General features: G+C 43.6%; 1 protein-coding gene across 1 annotated transcript in view; it reads left to right on the top strand.

The window, feature by feature from the left end:
* Nucleotides 1-22,032, top strand: part of LOC124111392 — a 172,263-nt gene that overhangs the window by 121,157 nt on the left and 29,074 nt on the right. Inside the window, exons 84-107 of the mRNA XM_048382016.1 lie at nucleotides 302-424; nucleotides 1,050-1,266; nucleotides 1,861-2,039; nucleotides 2,697-2,876; nucleotides 3,309-3,481; nucleotides 5,172-5,349; nucleotides 6,114-6,251; nucleotides 6,596-6,751; nucleotides 7,349-7,597; nucleotides 8,006-8,158; nucleotides 8,980-9,174; nucleotides 9,861-10,363; nucleotides 10,998-11,346; nucleotides 12,444-12,602; nucleotides 13,545-13,776; nucleotides 14,818-15,017; nucleotides 15,642-15,812; nucleotides 16,115-16,441; nucleotides 17,229-17,486; nucleotides 18,060-18,266; nucleotides 18,881-19,021; nucleotides 19,468-19,637; nucleotides 21,273-21,460; nucleotides 21,773-21,924. Coding sequence (XP_048237973.1) covers nucleotides 302-424; nucleotides 1,050-1,266; nucleotides 1,861-2,039; nucleotides 2,697-2,876; nucleotides 3,309-3,481; nucleotides 5,172-5,349; nucleotides 6,114-6,251; nucleotides 6,596-6,751; nucleotides 7,349-7,597; nucleotides 8,006-8,158; nucleotides 8,980-9,174; nucleotides 9,861-10,363; nucleotides 10,998-11,346; nucleotides 12,444-12,602; nucleotides 13,545-13,776; nucleotides 14,818-15,017; nucleotides 15,642-15,812; nucleotides 16,115-16,441; nucleotides 17,229-17,486; nucleotides 18,060-18,266; nucleotides 18,881-19,021; nucleotides 19,468-19,637; nucleotides 21,273-21,460; nucleotides 21,773-21,924 — 4,998 coding nt within the window. The remainder of the gene's footprint in view (nucleotides 1-301; nucleotides 425-1,049; nucleotides 1,267-1,860; nucleotides 2,040-2,696; nucleotides 2,877-3,308; nucleotides 3,482-5,171; nucleotides 5,350-6,113; nucleotides 6,252-6,595; nucleotides 6,752-7,348; nucleotides 7,598-8,005; nucleotides 8,159-8,979; nucleotides 9,175-9,860; nucleotides 10,364-10,997; nucleotides 11,347-12,443; nucleotides 12,603-13,544; nucleotides 13,777-14,817; nucleotides 15,018-15,641; nucleotides 15,813-16,114; nucleotides 16,442-17,228; nucleotides 17,487-18,059; nucleotides 18,267-18,880; nucleotides 19,022-19,467; nucleotides 19,638-21,272; nucleotides 21,461-21,772; nucleotides 21,925-22,032) is intronic.

The following is a 22,032-nucleotide window of genomic DNA, read 5'->3' on the forward strand; positions in this document are numbered from 1 at the left end:
ACTCACGCACTCATTCTTACAAAAAGACCCAAGCATTTTGGCAGGGTTCTATGTCTATTAAGACAACGCAATCAGATCATTTCAGGTTTAATAAGAATCCGAAATGGAATTACTTGTTTAACATATTTGTTCTAAGAGCATTCTTATTTTCACCCTACACTAATCTATTATGTCTTTCTGAAGAAATATATGCAGATAATATTCTTGCAAGCAATAATAGTAGCAAATTTCTTAAAAGAAAGACCTTTATATGTTAGGTAAAAAACTGCATGTTTGACACCCGAGTGTGTTTTGTGTGCAGGTTATGGAGATGTCTGTCCCATTGGCTACATGTGCCCCGAGGGAAGTGAACAGCCTGTGGGTTGTTCTGCAGGAACATACCAGGATGAGGAGAGACAGAGCACCTGTAAAGTCTGTCCTGCAGGTGAGGGGTGGGGGTGTGAGGGGACATATATAGATGAGGAGAGACAGAGCACTTGTAAAGTCTGTCCTGCAGGTGAGGGGACATATATAGATGAGGAGAGACAGAGCACCTGTAAAGTCTGTCCTGCAGGTGAGGGGACATATATAGATGAGGAGAGACAGAGCACCTGTAAAGTCTGTCCTGCAGGTGAGGGGTGGGGGTGTGAGGGGACATATATAGATGAGGAGAGACAGAGCACCTGTAAAGTCTGTCCTGCAGGTGAGGGGACATATATAGATGAGGAGAGACAGAGCACCTGTAAAGTCTGTCCTGCAGGTGAGGGGTGGGGGTGTGAGGGGACATATATAGATGAGGAGAGACAGAGCACCTGTAAAGTCTGTCCTGCAGGTGAGGGGTTGGGGGTGTGAGAGACACAATGCATGTGAAGTCTGTCAGGAAATGGTTAGGGTCGTGATGGAGACAACCTAGTTGAGGAGAGATGGAGGGGGTTGTGCCAGGTCAGATTCCCTTACCTGATTTCAACTCGCTTACAATACATCGCTGCAGAAACCATTAATCATATGTTACCAAATTGGATGAAATCATAATTGTTTCACAGAGTTAAATATTTCCATTGTGTTGCCAGGTTTCTACTGTGTGTCCAACTCCTCGGACTACCGGAACCAACCATGCCCCATGGGTCATTACTGCCCTGCAGGAACCATGCGCAAGGATGAAAACAAGTGTCCAGTTGGAACGTTCAATCCAGACAACTCCTCCACCAATGCCTCTGCTTGTCTCCCATGCACAGCTGGTTTCTACTGTCAGACAGAAGGGTTATCTGACCCTACTGGCCAGTGCAGGTAGTGACCCTTTTGTCAGCTTAGTTCAGCTAATAAAGGAAGCCTGAAAATGATATAATAATGAGTTTTCCTTGGGCAGTGTGGCAAAAGCACCAAAATTCTCTGTGCACTCTGAAGTATCAGGATCTGCTGATTGTGTGTTTAAATCCCAAATTGACAGTATTTGTCTTGTCAACACCATATCCATGCTCATGAGTGTTATAGATAAAACTGAATGATCTTTCCCCTTTAACACAATATGACATGATAAAATTCAAGTATGGTTCAAAGTGTTGAGAACCCAACTCACTAAAGATTTGCCAAATGGGTAAAAAATTGGTTCTTTTTTGCCCCAAATCCTTTTGTAAGTCTCATGTGTCATAATGAAAAGTTTGCTTTCTGCACCTGGAGCGGTGGGGTTGCCTTGATGTTAAAGCATCCACTTGTGACACCAAAGACCCACATGATTTGCCCATATAGATACAATGTAAGAAACCCATTTCTAGTGTCCCCTACCATGATATTGCTTGTTTATTGCTAAAAGCAGCATATAGTCATACTTAGTCACTCACTCATAGCATTCTGCTCCCTTCATTCTCCATCGTTTTGTCCTAGTGTCGGATGGTTCTGCCTTGGTGGCGCTGTCCAGACTAAGCCAACTGACCCAGCTCAGGGCGGGAAGTGTCTACGTGGCCAGTATTGCCCTGAGGGAAGCGCCAACTATACTCTCTGTGATGGCGGCAAGTACTGTCAGCAGGAGAGACTGGGAGAACCCACAGGAAACTGTACACAAGGTGGGTGGGGCTCTCCCTGTCTGGTCACATGGCAGGACATGTCATTTCTTGAATGCCCTCAGGAAAATGTAGGCAAATTATTTTGTGTGTTTAAGACGTAAAGCGGTTGTCTATAATTTTGGCTGATACTTGATAGTAAACAATGGTGTCTATTCTTTATCAGAATGAGTTGCATCCCTTTGTTGTGCCATGATCTGATGAATTTTGAATATGTCAAGGACCAAACTGTTCAAACAGCATCAGACAAATTATTAAAAAGCACTTCAGCAAGACAAAATTGTTTTTAGATGTGTATACTTATGATATACAGATTTATTAACCGGAATGTTTCTCTGTACTTCCATTAAAATCTCCTTGAAATTAACCTATTATGCTTGTCGACTAATGGGATCGGGACTTTGATGCCAATTGCGTTGATTGATGCTCATGATATCAATGACTGGATTGTCTGGTCCAGATTCGATTATTTACAGACTGTCGTCATATAGCTGTAATATAGCTGAGTGTGGCATAAAACAACAGAAAACATACAAACAAACCTATTGTAAATAAGTAATATTGGACCTGATGTTTGTACGTATGGTAAATACTGAATGGTGTACATACCGTTGATGTGGTTGACAAGTGTCTCATGCTGGCTATGTCCTACCCCCCCAGGGTACTACTGCATCCAGGCAGCAGAGTTCTACCGCCCCACTGATGGAGTGACTGGGGATATCTGCCCCATGGGGCACTACTGTCCCGTGGGAAGCCCTGGGCCTGTACCATGTCCGATAGGCTACTACCTGGACAGCACACGGAACAGTGACCCTTCCGCCTGCAAGATCTGCACACCAGGTGAGATGGTCATTGTATGTTATAGTCTTTGGAACCTCAGCTACTATTGCAATTTCATTTAAGATTTAATTACTATTTTTGTGAGGTTAAGGCATAATTTTGCTGCTATGAAACTTTTTGTGACTGCAGTTTCTCATTTCAAGAGAAAAATAGAAATAGAACTTTCCTTGCTCACCTAACCATTGGTTCCAGTACTTGACCTTTATTTGCGACTACAGAAGTAGAAATTACCTAGGATATTACCAAGCGTTAGTCACGCATTCCACAACTGTCATTGTGAGTCCAGTGTGAATTCACAAAAGTAATTTATAGGTCTCAAAATCATTTTCGACAACCAGTTATTATTGGACTCCATGTTCCCATGTTTAAGCATTCCACTGAGTTTCTGCAGCACACCATTGGTCCATCATGTCTCCCCCATGTTCTCTGCAGGCAAGTACTGTGAACAAGAAGGGCTAGAAACACCAAATGGGGACTGTGCCCCTGGCTTCTACTGCCCAGCAGGGGCCATCGTGGCGACGCCCGGCAACAACTCCTGCCAACCCGGCTACTACTGCGTGGGCGGTAAAGAGGCTGCCGTTGCCTGCCCTGCCGGATCCTACCAGGTACACAATCAGCACATCGCCTTGCCTTGCTGTCACACCTGTCCTTAATCATCCTTCACTTGAAAGATTGATGTTACTTTTAATATAGCCAGAATGGACTCTGCTTATAGCCAAGATTTTTTATGATTATTATGGAATGACTTTTATAGCTTTTATTTACATATTGAAACCCATTAAAGGCCACCAATAAGAATAAGAATGTTATCTGATATGGTATTATTTGTCTCCAAACATTTTTTACGTTTAAAAAACAACCTTAGGTACCTTTTTGAAATCAATTTCCAAATAAGTCTAATTGATACTTATTGTAATGATACCTATTGGTCTCCTTGCCCCTGCACATTGTTCCACCGTTTTTACCATTGTTCTACCTGTTACAACCGTTGATCTACCTGCCATACTCATTGTTCTACCTGCCATGCTCATTGTTCTACCTGTTTTTACCACTGTTCTACCTCTTACAACCATTGGTCTACCTGCAATGCTCATTGTTCTACCTGCCATGCTCATTGTTCTATCTGTTTTTACCACTGTTCATCCTGTTATAACCATTGTTCTACCTGCCATGCTCATTGTTCTATCTGTTTTTACCACTGTTCATCCTGTTATAACCATTGTTCTACCTGCCATGCTCATTGTTCTACCTGTCTTTACCACTGTTTTTCCTGTTATAACCATTGTTCTACCTGCCATGCTCATTGTTCTACCTGTTTTTACCACTGTTCATCCTGTTATAACCATTGTTCTACCTGCCATGCTCATTGTTCTACCTGTTTTTACCACTGTTCATCCTGTTATAACCATTGTTCTACCTGCCATGCTCATTGTCCTACCTGTTTTTACCACTGTTCATCCTGTTATAACCATTGTTCTACCTGCCATGCTCATTGTTCTACCTGCCATGCTCATTGTTCTACCTGTTTTTACCACTGTTCATCCTGTTGTTACCATTGTTCTACCTGCCATGCTCATTGTTCTACCTGTCTTTACCACTGTTTTTCCTGTTATAACCATTATTCTACCTGCCATGCTCATTGTCCTACCTGTTTTTACCACTGTTCATCCTGTTATAACCATTGTTCTACCTGCCATGCTCATTGTTCTACCTGCCATGCTCATTGTCCTACCTGTTTTTACCACTGTTCATCCTGTTATAACCATTGTTCTACCTGCCATGCTCATTGTTCTACCTGCCATGCTCATTGTTCTACCTGTTTTTACCACTGTTCTTCCTGTTGTAACCATTGTTCTACCTGCCATGCTCATTGTTCTACCTGCCATGCTCATTGTTCTACCTGTTTTTACCACTGTTCTTCCTGTTGTAACCATTGTTCTACCTGCCATGCTCATTGTTCTACCTGCCATGCTCATTGTTCTACCTGTTTTTACCACTGTTCTTCCTGTTGTAACCATTGTTCTACCTGCCATGCTCATTGTCCTACCTGTTTTTACCACTGTTCTTCCTGTTGTAACCATTGTTCTACCTGCCATGCTCATTGTCCTACCTGTTTTTACCACTGTTCATCCTGTTATAACCATTGTTCTACCTGACATGCTCATTGTTCTACCTGCCATGCTCATTGTTCTACCTGTTTTTACCACTGTTCATCCTGTTGTTACCATTGTTCTACCTGCCATGCTCATTGTTCTACCTGCCATGCTCATTGTTCTACCCACTATGTTCCTGTAGGATCTGCCCCAGCAGACAGACTGTAAGGTGTGCCCTGCCGGCTTCTACTGCAATGCCACTGCAGGCCCCGTGGTCAGGTACGATGGAACCATCTGCCCAGAGGGCTACTACTGCCCTAACGGCACACAGTATGCCGACCAGTATCCGTGTCCACTGGGAACATACAACAACAGGACAGGTAATGTCACTGATGGCAGGTCATTCTACTTACGATTATGTTCACTCAGTTTAATGACAGCAGAAACTTGCCGTGTTCAAGTAAATGGTAGCAGTCCAATTTGGGGTAACAAAACGCTTTAGGTGCAGCATAGCTGAAGGGCTACAGTTAAAGGATAGCTGAAGGATTTGGTAAGAGCTTTGCTGACGTCTTATGCTGGAACATTGCTGGAGGGCTATGATAGAGCTGTGCTGTGGGGCCTTGGTTAGAGCTGTGCTGTGGGGCCTTGGTAAGAGCTGTGCTGAAGTCTATGCCGGAACATTGCAGGAGGGCTATATTAGAGCTGTGCTGTGGGATCATGGACAGAGCTCTGCTGAAGTCTTATGTTGGAACATTGATGAAGGGCTATGTTAGAGCTGTGCTGTGGGGTAATGGACAGAGCACTGCTGAAGTCTTATGCTAGAACATTGCAGGGGGGCTATGTTAGAGCTGTGCTGTGGGATCATGGACAGAGCTCTGCTGAAGTCTTATGCTCGAACATTGTTGAAGGGCTATGTTAGAGCTGTGCTGTGGGGTAATGGACAGAGCTTTGCTGAAGTCTTATGCTGGAACATTGTTGAAGGGCTATGTTAGAGCTGTGCTGTGGGGTCATGGACAGAGCTCTGCTGAAGTCTTATGCTGGAACATTGCTAAAGGGCTATGTTAGAGCTGTGCTGTGGGGTCATGGACAGAGCTCTGCTGAAGGGTCTTATAAGAACATCACTGATAAGTTGTTGGTATTTCAGGCCTCACCAACGTGAGTGAATGCTCCGTGTGTGTCGGTGGAATGGCATGTGACATGGAAGGCCTCACCTACCCCATCAGACCTTGTGATGACGGCTACTTCTGCCGAGAAGGTGCAACATCAACAACTCCTAGTCAAGGTATGCAGCATTGTGTGACTAGCTTTACATATCTAAAGGCATACAGTTTTTAAAGAGTAAAGGAGACTGGGGTATAAAAGTTTCAAGCTAATCAATTCATTTGAAACTATGTATTAAAATCACTGTCAGTGCCTGCATACACCATCTTTTGATATTTGAGGGAAGGCATTGTCAGATGTTCCTGGTTGTAATAGAATTGATTTAGCTTATCATTGAGCAGTACTGACCATTGTTACAATGAAATGGCTCTTTTTACCATGACTTTGAACAATATTACGATAACATGAACACTTGTTGCTATAACACTGACCTTTATATAATACCATTCTGTTGTCCTCCACCAGGAGTCCAGGCAGACATCTGTCCGACGGGCTACTTCTGTCCTCAGGGGACTGACGACCCTCTGCCGTGTCCTCAGAGGACCTACAACCCAAACACCAACATCTACAGGGAGGACCAGTGTGTCAACTGTACTGGAGGATCCTACTGCAACCAAACAGGTGCTGTAGGCAAACAAAGTAGCCTGCCAGGCAGTGTCTGGAGTATAGTGATACTCACAAATATACATGTTTTAACATCATCATTACCAGGACAGCGACAGGTCCCGGATTTCTCAAGAGTCGGGTGCACACTACCCAAGTTACTAGTATTTAAGATGTGGATGTTTAAGTTGCTAAGGTGCATCCCCTTGGTTTTAACATAGGAAGAGGGGAGTTGAGGAGGCACACACGGTTTGGGGGTGCTTATTAGGTTGAATACAGTAATGGCAAAATGATAGAGATTGCACACTTTGCTGTTCTTGCAGCCCTAGAAGAGACACAGTAAAACATGGTTGCTGTGGTTGTATGTTCACATTTTGTCAGGCTTGCTTTCACATGCCAGTTGGCATAACCATGGGAACCTGAACAGCTTGAAAAAAATGTGAGATCTTCAACCCAGATTCCCTTTCATACCCCCTCATTCTAAGTACCAAAAACTTGCACTATAGATGGTGATAAATGGAACACAATATAGCTTAATGTTGGAAGTTCACTAGTCATCAATCCCATTTATCCCTGAAATTGCTCTTCTTGTTGCTAAAGGTACTTTGATTTCAGGACTGTCTGCTCCAAGCGGCCTATGCAACGAGAAATACTACTGCCCAAAAGGGTCCGAGGTGGCCACGGAGCTCGTATGTATCGAGGGCCACTACTGTGGCCTTGGCACTCACTACCCTGCTCAGTGCCCCAATGGGACCTACTCCAACCAGACTGGCTTGGCGTATGAGAGTGAATGTACCCCCTGCCTTCCAGGCTACTACTGTAACGGCTTTGGGCTGACGGCCCTCAGTGGTCCTTGCAAGGAAGGTCAGTATCACACCAGTCAGGACCAGTGATAGTATTATGTAAAGATAATGGGGAAAATTAATGGTTTAACAAAATTTTGAGTAAATTCTTGGCAACAAGGTTTAATTGTTCTACAATGTGCCACAATGTCTTCACTTACAAGGCAATAAACATGCGTAACAGTTGGGGTGCTGGAGTTCTTTTGACAGAGTTAGAATGGGTCCTCAGGAACCTGTGTAGGTCATAAAAGGCAACTTTATGAATCTGGTGGTCAGGCTCTGTGACTTGGCTGATCATATGGATCATTGCTAAAAATATCAGTCACTGGATTGTCTGGTCCAGACTTAATTATTTACAAGGAACCATCAAATAATTTGAATATAGGAAAGTGCAAACTTCATATGAAAAAAAACAACCCTATTTGTACAGGCTACTACTGCCCTGCTGGATCGAGCGTGGAGACACAGATCGTCTGTCCTGCAGCCAAGCAGTGCCCTCTGGGCAGTGCAGCCCCTCAAGACTGCCCCGCTGGCTTCTTTGTGGATTATGATGGTGCTTCTGAGTGTCGGCCATGTCCAGAAGGTGAGCATTATTTAGTCAAAGATTTTCATTTGCTAAAAATGATTTAACTTATTGGGTGATAAAAAAATATGAAAGCCACAAATGTAAAGTGTATGTAATAATGTAATACCTGTTACAACCATAGCTATGCAGTGATGCTAAAGCATGTCCCAACATTTATGTTGATATTCCCACCGGCTGGTAAACTGAAATAAAGCCTGTCTGTCTGAATGGAGGGTGAAATATTGTGTACTCCCACTTTACACAAAAGTATTTACCAACCATTCAAACTGTGTACTTTGCTGGTCCTTTCTTTCACCTGGAACTATTTTTTGCTGGCAGAATTTTGAGATTGTTGGTTCATATCTCTCCCAACAGTTACGAGGGGTCTGCACCATCACTCAATGGGTTAAATACACAGTTTGATTCTTCCCCACATCAGTAAAACACCTTCACATGACAACTGCTGGGAATGTTTGCTTCCTTTGGCCTGTCTTTCCATGTTTAAAGGGGTGGTCGGGTAGCCTAGTGGTTAAAGCGTCGCTCATCACGTCGAAGACCCGGGTTCAATTCCCGACATGGGTACAGTGTGTGAAGCCCATTTCTGGTGTCCCCCGCCGTGATATTGCTGGAACATTGCTGAAAGGGGCGTAATAACATACTCACTCACTCCATGTTTGAAAGGAATATCTTGACCTCAAATCAGTGTCTCTTCATCACTCGTGGCCAGTTACTTGGAATGTTGCAAGGAGATAAAGTGGAATGTCATTTGTCATAAAACTGTATTTTTGGAATTGGAATGTGACCTTTCATTTATCTGACACTGATGTTGTTTTTTCCAGGGTATTACTGCATCCCAGAGTTGACAGTGGCAGGAGATGCAGCCTCCTCCAAACACCCCTGCCCTGAGGGATTCTTCTGTCCGAATGGGACGGGTCACGACTGGCAGTCTTGCCCCGCCGGCACCTACAGCAGCGTGACTGGCCTGAAGGAGGCTGCGGAGTGCACCCCCTGTACTGGGGGCCAGTACTGCCAAGGTACGACCGCAGCCTGCAGTGTTAAGATGTTGGGGCTGCCTTGTAAACAAGGTGTTTGCATGTCATGGAGGATCATGTTAGATACCACACATGGGTACAATGTTTGAACCCCAATTTCCATGTCCTCCCTCCATGATGTAGCTGGAATATTGCTAAAAATGGTTTTAAACTATTCTTGCTCATTATCTCAAGATGAATGTTCTTCATGTTGTTGTCATGAGCTAGCACATTTATATGCCCTCAGAAATGGGTGAAGCACACAATAAGACTGACATTTTACGTCACCTGTTCACTTCACTTCACCAAATATGGAATGATGCACAATCTGATTTCATCGCATACAAAATATCTTGGAAATAGCTATTTATTCTGCTGTTAGTATAACAACTTACCATCATGATAAAGTGCAATTTGCAGAAATATAGGGCATTCTTCCCTATAATCCCTGTGAATCCTTGTTTACCCTGATTATGTTTCTAACATTATCAGCACTATACCCATACTAAAGGGTTTCACCAAAGTGGTATAAAACATCTAAGACCTGCTTTCCTCATCAAACCAACATGCAGTGATATAACTGAAATAGTGCTAAAAGCAACATTAAACCAGCCTCACTCACACAGTGGTAATAACATTTGATTGGATGTTGAGTGTACATGACTATGACCATTGTTTCTTCCATACAGGTTCCAACCTGACCACCCCATCCGGGCAGTGTAGCCCTGGCTTCTACTGTGTGTCCGGAGTGGACAAGGCAGATCCTGTCATGCTCGATGAGAACCAGTGCCCAAGCACAAGTGTCCATCCAATCATAGGACACATCTGTCCAACAGGACACTACTGCCCATTAGGTACAGAGTACCCCATTGGCTGTCCACCAGGATCCTACAACGATTTACCCAATCAGATGGATTGTAAGATCTGTCCTGCAGGGTACTACTGCTTGGCTAACACGACAGACTATCTGCCATTTGTCTGTCCTTCTGGGTACTACTGTGAGAAGAACACCACTGATCCGAAGCAGTACCCCTGCCCCCCTGGGTCCATGAACAACCTCACCACACAGCAGACCATCGCTTCCTGCGTCCCCTGCACTCCGGGCAAGTACTGTGCGGGAGACGGCAACGCCTACCCAACCAATGACTGCAATGGGGGATGGTACTGTATAAATGGCTCCTATGAGGTACAGGTAGGTTGACTTTGAAATCAGTTATATTGAAGCTTTTGTCAGGCACAAACCCCTTAGTGAAACACCCAATCATAAGCACATCTATATTGCCATATACAATGTGTGAAGCCCATTTCTGGTGTCTCCTGCCGTGACCCACTCACTCACTCACTCACTCACTCACTCACTCACTCACTCACTCACTCACTCACTCACTCACTCACTCACTCACTCACTCACTCACTCACTCCGAAAAGCCAGGTTTGATTCCCCACACTGGTAGCTTGAAGTCTGAATCTGAATCTGGGTATCCCCTGTATCCTCATTTATCAGGGTATTATTTCTCCATTCTGTTACAATAAATACCCTAGACCCATTCTCCACAATAGTGTTTTGAGCCTGATTCATATTACATGGTCCAAAGAATACCCATCCAATCAAATAACACTACTGTGCTTAGTTATAACAGCGACTGAGATGGCACTTCTGAAATAAAGCTTTGGTGCCAAATTGTAATTGAGAATGTGCAAAAGCACACTCACTCACTCACTCTGCTGCTCAAAATGAGATAAATATAACTGTAGCATCTTCTCAGTTGAAACTTAACAAGAATAACAAGTGAATGTGTTTTACCTGGCCCTATCTGATCTTACAGCCATCATCGAATGGTGGTCGGTGTCAGCCGGGCTTCTTCTGCCCCGTGGGATCTTTCGAAATGACACAATGTACTCCTGGCAAATACTGCAAGACTGTTGGCCTGGCTGCACCTACTGGTGACTGTAACGAAGGCTACTACTGCCCCCTTGGTTCAACTGAGTTCTCACAGGAAAGGTGCCCTGTTGGTCACTACTGCCCAATCGGATCACCAGAACCCACAGCTTGTCGGAACGGAACCTATGGCCCAGTGGAGAGATTGCTATCTGAAGGAGAGTGTGAGGCGTGTGATGGAGGCTACTTCTGTAATGGCACAGGCCTCAGCGCCGTCACTGGGGAGTGTGATGCAGGTAGGTGGACATGCTTGTGTGAAATGTGAAAAATAAGATGTCTTGTCTTTGTATTTAGATTAAGATATAATGATATAATATGATCAGGGCCCTCCTGTATCGAGCATGGGTCAGACTAACATGGATTCAAGTACGCCGGATCATTGGAGATAACTCACATCATCGCTTCTCTATTTGAAGCTGCAGCACTGGTAGAGAAACTCAAAGTGTCTGAACATATTTTGGCTTAGATGAGTGTGCGAAAAAAATACAAACTGTAAATTATGTGGCATTTTGCCATTGAAATCAGATCACTTTTTTGTACCTGTCAGTTTATTGTCTAGTCATCTGTCAGCCACGTTGTCCCACAGTATTCTTATATATTGCGTAACTCTATCAGTCAATGTATTGTCTAGTTATCTGTCAGCCACGTTGTCCCACAGTATTCTTATATATTGCGTAACTCTATCAGTCAATGTATTGTCTAGTTATCTGTCAGCCACGTTGTCCCACAGTATTCTTATATATTGCGTAACTCTATCAGTCAATGTATTGCCTAGTTATCTGTCAGCCACATTGTCACACAGTATTCTTATACATTGCGTAACTCTATCAGTCAATGTATTGACTGTAAAAACTATGAATATAACTCATTAATTTTCATGATATGTTAATACAACATCTATAGGCGGGGTAACACTTGTGTGCGAGACCTGACAAATATCAAGTCTTTCCTTTATGTTTGCGTTTAAGATTAGTGGTAGGATTATATTGACTAAAGTATGGGCAGTAACAAGTATATAGACATTTTGCATTCACAATCGGACAATTCTGGCACGCAGACCGGTTTCTGAATCTTTGGTTAGCACTTTTTAAAGAAACAGCATTTTTTCAGAGTAGTACAAGCAGACAAATGCACACACACATGCATGCATGTCGCTATGTAAGTGCAATACTGTTTAACCCCATTTCACCTCTCCTATATATGTTGGAGCATGTCACGCAATTTACCAAACAGTGTGACCAATAAACAGATATTTAGACTATCTATACTATTACAAAAAAGGACACAAATATTTCTGAACATTCTGCTGACACATGCATGTACTCCTCTCCAGGGTTCTACTGCCCCGGGGGTCAGACCATCCCCAGACCGTATGAGTATCTGTGTCCTGAGGGTCACTACTGTCTTCAGAAGACTGCCACACCCACACGCTGTGACCCAGGCTTCTACCAGGACGAGATGGGGAAAGACTCCTGTGACCCCTGCCCTCAAGGTGAGAATCTTGGAGTGTTACAAGCCTTGATTATCCCAGTATTATATCTTTATAGTAGGGGGTGGCACGGGTGGCACGGGTGGCCCAGTCGTCTAAGGCGCCATGATTCGCTGTGCAGAGTTGCGTCCCTTGGGCACGCCAGAAACCTATGATTGTGGGTTCGAATCCCGGTTCGCCCTGATTATGTTTCTAGGTTTGTCAGCACCATACCAGTGCTCGTTGGTTTCACCGAAGTGGTAAACGTCTGAGACCTGCATCACTTCGGGCTTTCCTCCCACATTAAGCTGACATGCCGTGATATAACTGGAATACTGTTAAAAGCGGCGTTAAACCCGACTCACTCACTCACTCACTCACTTTATAGTAGGGCTGTGATGGGTAACTCTGGTACTCAGGTCGGGTGGGTAAGGAGTAGGACCCACGTACCCACTAGGGGTACCTGGCTTGGTAGTAAACTTTGACTCATCCCAGCCCAACTTCATGCTATTGTGATAATACCCTGGACCCACTTGCCACCCAAGCTTTGTTTTGGAACGATGTCACCATCTCTATTTCACATATCAGAGTCATTTGATTACACAAATATTTTTATCGTCTTTCCATACAAATCATGCTCAGAACGAAGCAAAGTAGCAAATGGATCCATGCTATTTATTATAATAGAATGGAAATATAACCACTGCATTATTTAGGATGTGTTGTACAGAAACAAGTACTTGAAAAAATTAAATTAAAGATTACATTTTTTTTATTAATCACAAGTCAGAAGGTTACTTTGCCCTCCCAACATGCTCACTTTCTTCCTGACTGTAATTTAAGTTGTTTGTAAACTCATCTTCAGCGGAGATGACTAACAAATATTACTTAATACTGAAAATAAAACTATATGGTATATGACTGTTGGTTGTGGAGGCGACTTCTACCTTTTAAAAATGTACACAGGTTACTTTTGTGACAACAACCTGGCCCCAGTGGGCAACCTGACCGACCATGAGTGTCCAGCCGGGTACTACTGTCCGCCTGAGACCAAGAGAGCCAACCAATACCCGTGCCCCAGCGGTACGTTCAACAACAAAACACACAGGGTGAACGCCAGCCAGTGCCAGGACTGCTCCCCAGGATTCTACTGTAAGAGCACTGGTCTGCCAGCACCGGAGGGTCTCTGCTACGCTGGGTGAGTGAATATTTTTGTTCAGATCTTGTCAGAGGTTCAGATCTTGATTGTGTACGAGCACTGGTCTGCTGTGTGCTATGCTGGGTGAGTGGATATTATTGTTCAGATCCTGTCAGAGGTTCAGATCTTGTTTGTGTACCAGCACTGGTCTGCTGTGTGCTAAGCTGGGTGAATGGATATTTTTGTTCAGATCTTGTCAGAGGTTCAGATCTTGTTTGTGTACGAGCACTGGTCTGCTGTGTGCTAAGCTGGGTGAATGGATATTTTTGTTCAGATCTTGTCAGAGGTTCAGATCTTATTTGTGTACGAGCACTGGTCTGCTGTGTGCTACGCTGGGTGAGTGGATATTTTTGTTCAGATCTTGTCAGAGGTTCAGATCTTATTTGTGTACGAGCACTGGTCTGCTGTGTGCTATGCTTGGTGAGTTGTCAGAGGTTCAGATCTTGTTGGTGTTAGTGAACCAGTCTGCCTGAACCAGTGAGAGTGTGCTATGCTTGGTTTGTTATCACAGGATCAGATCTAGTTTGTGTACCAGCACGCTTGGTGCTGTGTGCTACGCTTGGTGAGTTGTCAAAGGTTCAGATCTTGTTGGTATTAGTGAACCAGTCTGCTGTATGCTATGTTTGGTAAGTTGTCAGAGGTTCAGATCTTGTTGGTATTAGTGAACCAGTCTGCTGTATGCTATGCTTGGTGAGTTGTCAGAGGTTCAGATCTTGTTGGTGTTAGAGCACCAGTCTGCTGGAACTGGAGAGAACATGCTACTTGGTGAGGGGATATATGGACACTGGACTGCCCAAAACCAGAGAGCCTCTACTACACTGGAAGAGTGGACAGAAGGGTTGGGGCATTAAAGCATTTGCTTGAAGATCTGTGTTCTATTCAATACTTGGGTACTGTACAAGGCCATTTGAGGTGTCCTGCCATGATATTGCTGGAAGCTGCCTTAATGCCTTCTACTGTACATCATCTTACCACTACTCTACTCTATATCAGTGTGAATGTGAATTCGAGACATAAACTTGTGTATGCAATATCTCCTAGTTACTACTGTGAGAGTGGGACAGTGGAACCAAACCCGACCTCCACTGTCTGTCCTATTGGTAACTACTGCCCAGAAGGCAGCTACAAGCCCATCCCCTGCCCTGCGGGAACAATCGCCACCAGCACCGGCAACACCAACTACACTGACTGTGAACTGTGTAAACCGGGCCAGTACTGTACACCTGACAGCTCAGCAGCAGGTGAGTACATTTCTTCTCCCCTGGAAAGTGAATTCTTTTTCAGTCAGAATTCTGTAACCCTGTGGTAATTCTGTGTTCAAATACATCCTCAGTAAGAACTGATTAAGCTAATTATACCCCTGTTTACGAAGTAAATCAGGAGTATATAGTGTTCTGTCTGTCCGTCCGTCCTTCCGTCCGAGCTTTTGTACGGCCCATAACTTTTAACCATGCACCCTAGCTTCACCAAACGTTCTACACCTGTTTACCACAATGAGTACTTGTGCCTTTTGCTACTTTGAAGATTCTGAATTTTTTAATTTTTGCCATTTCCATGGACACATTAAGAAATATCAAGAATGTATGTTGTGCTAAGCATTGATTATCCCACACTAGATTGAAATATATTTGCAAAAACATGTGTTCATTTCAAACATAATGCATCCTCATGGGGTTACAAAGGAAAGGGTAGTTCCTCTGACTTAAAGCAACAGGTATATTTCATTAATTAACAAACTATTTACTATTAGTTGTTGACCAGCGGGGATAACAGGGGTATGTGAGCTTTGCTCACTTCTTTCTTGTTGGATGTCTCTTTTTATGTCTCACAAGAGTTGAAATTGATTTACTGAATTATATTTTCAGGACATAGTGATCCGTGCGATGCTGGTTTCATCTGTCTGGTGGGATCTGACATCGCCAAGCCAATAAATGGCACACGGGGGTACATCTGCCCCATAGGCCACTACTGCCCCTCTGGGGCCGTCAAGGAGTCTCTCTGTAATAAGGGCACCTACGCACCAAAAGAAGGCCTGGGTAGGTGACATGACTTGCACACTTCACAATTTCATGTATTTTCTAATTGAGAAATAGGAAACCCTGCCACTTGGAATATTGACCAAGTAAATCTTGGCAGTAGACTGGTCTGATCTTAAGGTGATATTTCTTACAACCAATTTTGTGCCTGTGGGTGTTTCAGCATCTTAGGAAAGGATAATATACATGCATACTTGTCTGTTGTCTTAAGGTTGAAATCAAATGACTGACAGATACATGACTTGCAAGATGACCCAAACTTGATGTATTGAGAATGTTTGACAATGATCTGATTCCAACAGGTGAGTGTTTGCCATGTCCTGCTGGCCAGTCCTGCCCACAGTTGGGCATGAACGCCTCACTACCATGCACACCTGGCTACTACTGCCCCAATGGTACTGCCAACGAGGGCACACCATGCCCATTGGGAACCTTCAATACCAAAGATGACCTTAGCTCAGTGGATCAGTGCCAGCCATGTCCCAGTGGCAAGTTCTGTAACGACACCGGCTTGAGTAGTCCCAGTGGTCCCTGCATTGGTGGGTACCTGTGTGTGGCTGGTGCAACCCATCCTGCCCCTGACGACGGAGTCAATGGACCATGTCCACCAGGACACTACTGTGAAGAAGGTGAGGCAGATGGCTTACTTTCAATCTACGTCTTTGACTGGAAATCTGTTGTAACTTAAATAAGAATCAACAAGGTTAGAATTTTATTAAATGTGCCAATATATTGCTGAAATGCTACTTAATCCTGAATAATTGACTTTTTTTTATGACATCCACCAATCCAAAAGGTCATGTGTAAAATAAAATATGTATTTGTTTATGCTAATCTGTTTTTCTTTACACCATATCTGGTTATATGTTGTTGTCAGATTACAGACCCAGTGGTTCTGTATTTGGATTCACAGGCCTGACCATATACAGAATTAATGCTCTACAGTATTAGTTAAAGCTATAAGGAATGTCATCATGAAAATCTTTGACATTCTGAATCGGTGGGATAGAAAGCCATCCCTCGTACCTCCTGCTTGGATGGTTACAATATATCACCTCTCTGATTGCGTGTAATTCCACTCCAAAAGATTGTTGTTCATCCATCCTACCAACCATTGGTTTGTCTGGGTTGACCTTACAGGCAGTCATTATTCTGTTAGCTGCCATTCAAAACTATTCTCTCTCTCACATAATTGTTATTTACGATTGATAATCTGTCAGAACTAATCAAAACTCACATCTGTTGACAGGCTAGAAGTGTGGTTTACGGGATCACTCTTTATGCCATAGAACTGAAACTATTTACTCACTTGGGTTCAATGTGGGAAGCCTATTCTTGTCCCCTGTTATTATGTTACTTGAATATTGTCGTAAAGTGACATCAAGTCTAACTCCCTTGCTCACTCGCTGTTCTCAGGGACTCTGAAGGAACAAGCCTGTCCCCAAGGCACCGCCCGGAATCAGTCAGGAGCAGCCAGTGACAGTGACTGCTGGGCGTGTCCAGCAGGCTACTTCTGTGCTCTGGAGGCGGGGCTGGGACCCACTGGGGTGTGCGAGAGGACCTACTACTGCCCTGACTATGCCCGTATCAACTCATCAGCTCCATCAGCCTACAAGTGTCCAGCTGGATACTACTGTCCGGAGAAGACCGGAGTTCCGATCGGATGCCCCCCTGGTACTATTTCACTCATATAGAAATAGTTACAGTATGCCTTGTGCAATTAAAGAAAATAGTACTTACGGTATAATTATATTAATCTGAATGGTTAGGCAAGGAGAGTTTTTTGCAATATTTGAGGCATTCCCTTCGCATGAAGCGGGGCAGTGGGGTAGCCTAGTGGTTAAAGCGTTCGCTTGTCACGCCGAAGACCCAGGTTCGATTCCTGACATGGGTACAAGGTGTGAAGCCCATTTCTGGTGTCCCTCTCCGTGATATTGCTGGAATATTGCTAAAAGCGGCTTAAAACCATACTCACTCAGGGGCAGTCGGTTAGCCTAGTGGTTAAAGCGTTCGCTCGTCACGCCGAAGACCCGGGTTCGATTCCCGACATGGGTACAATGTGTGAAGTCCATTTCTGGTGTCCCCCGCCGTGATATTGCTGGAATATTGCTAAAATCGGCGTATAACCATACACACTCACTCACTCATACTCACTCACTCACTCTCAAGTGAAGCTGACATGTTGTGATATGAAGTACTGTTCAAAGCTGTGTTAAACACAACTCACTCCCTCACTCTTTCTGCCAGGTACCTACCAACCTCAAGAAGGAGCCTCCAGCTGTGAGCCATGTCCAGCAGGGAAGTTCTGTATGCTCAACACAAGCATTCCAGAGCCCTGCGAGGTCTTCTCGTACTGTCCCAACGGTAGTGTGTCGCCGACCTTGTGTCCCAATGGGACATACACAAATGTCACAGGATTGTCCGATCCTTATCAGTGTGAGCCATGTATCACCGGTGAGTCAGAGTCAAAGAACCCATTTTTTTCAGTTTTTCACTCAAATTGATCACATGAAATAGATTTGAAGTAATTTGATTAGAATTATTTTTCATGTTTATGGACATAAGGGCACTTCAAGCACAGGTATTGTCTAAAAATAGATATAAAAAGTTTATGTTGGCTATTGATTGTTTGTTTACTTGTTGTTTTACGACACACTCAGTAATATCCAAACTGAGACTGTGGCTTGTAAATACTAGGGCCCGGACCAGATAAACCAGTGATTGATATTATGAGCAAAGATCCATGCCAACAGGGTACATTGACATGCATTGAACCAATGATTGTCTGGTATCCCCAGGAGAGGAAGGCTATTGCAATGCAAAGAGATAAGCAGCTTATGTTAGAATGGGAAAGTAAACATGGTTGTATTGGTATAATGATCATATATTTATGAGAGACAGTTTCTGGATCCAGGACAGTCTTCTAGTGTGGATTCAAGCTTTAGACAATTTAACATTCTTTGTAGGTGCTGACTAATCATATATCATGGTAGACTTCTGTTTAGCTACTTCTGTATGATAGATTATTGTGCTACAATCTGAACAGACATATACCCCTTTGTTCCCAGGCAAGTACTGTATAGATGGACGAATCACGGCAGATTGCGCTGCAGGCTACTTCTGCTTATCTGGAGTTGGCACGCCCACTCCCAATGGGACACTCTATCCCAATGGCACACTCTGTCCATACGGCTACTACTGTCCTCAAGGTAAGTTCTGAAGGATCTACCTGCTAAACATTGTATGGACATAGTAGCAAGCTTGGAAGTTCACACAGTTTGGCCCTCTATGAAGGTTGATACCCCAATAAACTCAAAGTGAAAGTCAATTCTTAAGTGTACAAAAGCTAAAACGTGTACACAGTGTTCGAAATAATTTTAAAACCCAACAGTATTGAAAAATTGCAAAAACCAAGAGACAAATCATGTCTTGATTCAGTTGAAATAATGCAAACAATTACTTGCAAAACTAGATGAGGTTAAAATAAAACTGAATACGTAAGTAGTCTTAAAATTATCTGCCAGATCGTCTGGTAGATGGACAAAAATTTCATGCAGCCCGACAGAAAAGTTACCAGCCACTGGCAAACGGGCAGGCAGTTATTTCGGACATTGTGTGTACAGAGGTTATTACAATGCCTTCTCACCTTCCCCAGGTACGTTGATGCCACTGAAGTGTCCCGAGTCGCGGTTCATCAACAAGGAAGGAGCCAAGGATGTGTCTGAATGTGATGCTTGTCCTGGAGGTCGAATATGTCCCCAGAACTCCACTATCTCCGAGCCTTGCCTTGCTGGGCACTACTGTCCTGTTGGCCTGCCCATGGAGGTATGATGCTTAACTCGATCTGAAAATTATTTTTAATTACTGATTAGAGAAGAAAGTTAAAAGAAGCTGCAACTTCTGCTTATATTTTAACCATCAAATTCAGACTTTATCAACGTTTTTGTATCAGCTCTAGTAGGCTTTATTTATTCTCTTCCCAGGTAATAATTATCCCCTGCCCCAACGAAGTTGGCGGGGTATATAGAAATGGGTTCCGTCCATGTGTGTGTGCGTGTGTGTGCGTGTGCGTGTGTACGTGTGTGCGTGTGTGGATGTATGCGTCCCGAAATCGTTTCCGGAGCATAACTCAGAAACCGTTTAATATTTCGCTACGAAACTTTGCATGTCTATCAGACTCATGCTGAACTGGTGCCTTTTGCTATTTAGGAATTTTATAAATTTTTATTTTTTACGTTTCCATGGCAACAAGTTGGACTTAGGTTCTATAAGGGTGGTGTTCGTTTCCTGAGCGTAACACAAAAACCATTAAATACTTTCTTACAAAACTTTGCATGTCTACTAGGCACATACTGAACTGGTGCCTTTTGCTATTTAGGAATTTTATAAATTTTTATTTTTTATGTTTCCATTGCAACAAGTTTGACTTAGGTTCTATAGGGTAGAGTTTGTTTCCAGAGCATAACTCAAAACCCATTCAATACTTTCCAACAAAAACTTTGCATGTTTACCAGACACATACTGGACTGGTGCCTCTTGCTATTTAGAAATGTTGGGTCAGTTACCTGGTTTGGGACCATAACATGTTAAAATGGGCGGGGGATATAGATGACTTTGTCATCTATACGCTTGTTAACATTGATATGATTTTTGATGAATTTCTCATGTGATGATTGATTGAACACACTCTGGGAGCTTATTATATCTGGAGATGACTGTATATAAGGTCATAATTGATTTTCAGAAAATTTTGTAATAATTGTATAGAGTTGTTTGGTTTTTACTGTCTTAGTCTTTGGCCTAAAATAATTTTGAGACAATCTCCAGTTCAAATATTAGAGAATGCTTCCTGAAAAACCTCTAAAATTAGATGTTGTTGTAAGTCCCAAACATTCTTACTGACACATCTGATAACTTTCAGCTGATTGGTTTACTATGTTTCTTAAATAATACAGTACTGTGGGCCGAAAAGTGTTCTTGTCATGCTCTGTCCTTGTACACATGGTACAGAGTGATGTCCCTTTGAATATATGTTGGTTGGTTGGTTTGTTGTTTAACGCCGCACTCAGTAATATTCCAGCTATTTGACGGCGGTCTGTAAATAATCGAGTCTGGACCAGACAATCCAGTTATTAATATCATGAGCATCGATCCACGCAATTGGGATCGATGACATGCATCAACCAAGTCAGCGAGCCTGACCACCCGATCCCGTTAGTCGCCTTTTACGACAAGCAGAGTCCCCTTTTACTGCAAGCATGGGTTGCTGAAGACCTACCCCGGAATCTTCACGGGTCTTGAAAATATGGACAAATGCTCCAACAGTTATTGTTGGGAGGCAGCTTCTCTGAGCTAATGGTGTCCCGGCAAACAGGCGTTCACTGTATATCAAAACTGTTGAAATAACTGAAGTTTGTGGATCCCACAGAATTTGAATGGCAATAATCATTTTGTTTTCAGCCCTGTCCTCCAACAACGTACAACGATGAGGAGGGGGGTAAGGATATCAGCTGGTGTAAGGCGTGTCCCCCCGGCTACTTCTGTAATGAGTCGGGGATGGCGGACTACACTGTGACCCCCTGTCCCCCTGGGTACTACTGCACCAACGCCACCACGGGTCCCGTCTCCTGCCCACGGGGGACATACAGGTAAGACTCATCCCTGGGTGGTGGGTATTGTTGGCTCATCACATCAAGACCCGGGTTTGAGTCATGGTGAACCTTATTCTTGGTGACCCCCGTGGCTAGAATATTGGTAGAAAGTGGTGGAAACTAAACTCACTGGCTGACTCACTCACTCACTAGAGATAAGTGATAACAGCATAACAACTGGAATTGTCATGAAACCGTCCGACGTTTGGGATGGCTCAGCCAACAAGAAAATGGTAATTGAATTTAGTGGATTTTTTTTATTGACAAGGGTATTTGTTTTAGATAAATATTTATGTTCCGCCTTTCCAGAGATGCGATTGCTGCCGGGTCGGTGGACGACTGTACACTGTGTCCGGCCGGCTTCTACTGTCCAGAGGAGAACATGACATACTCCGGAATACAGTGCGACCAGGGCTATTTCTGCGACTTTGGTGCCCAAAACCAAACCTTGTGTCATGGAGGTCAGATTGTTTCCTTGGATACTGTTAATCTAGCCTTGTTGCTTTCAAACATGTGAGATCACCACAGACTACAGTGCACTAGGATAAATATTGTTTGGGACAAAACAA

Source organism: Haliotis rufescens, unplaced genomic scaffold (genome assembly GCF_023055435.1).
Source record: "Haliotis rufescens isolate VD_foot unplaced genomic scaffold, xgHalRufe1.0.p SCAF_4, whole genome shotgun sequence".
Classification (NCBI taxonomy): Eukaryota; Metazoa; Mollusca; class Gastropoda; order Lepetellida; family Haliotidae; genus Haliotis; species Haliotis rufescens.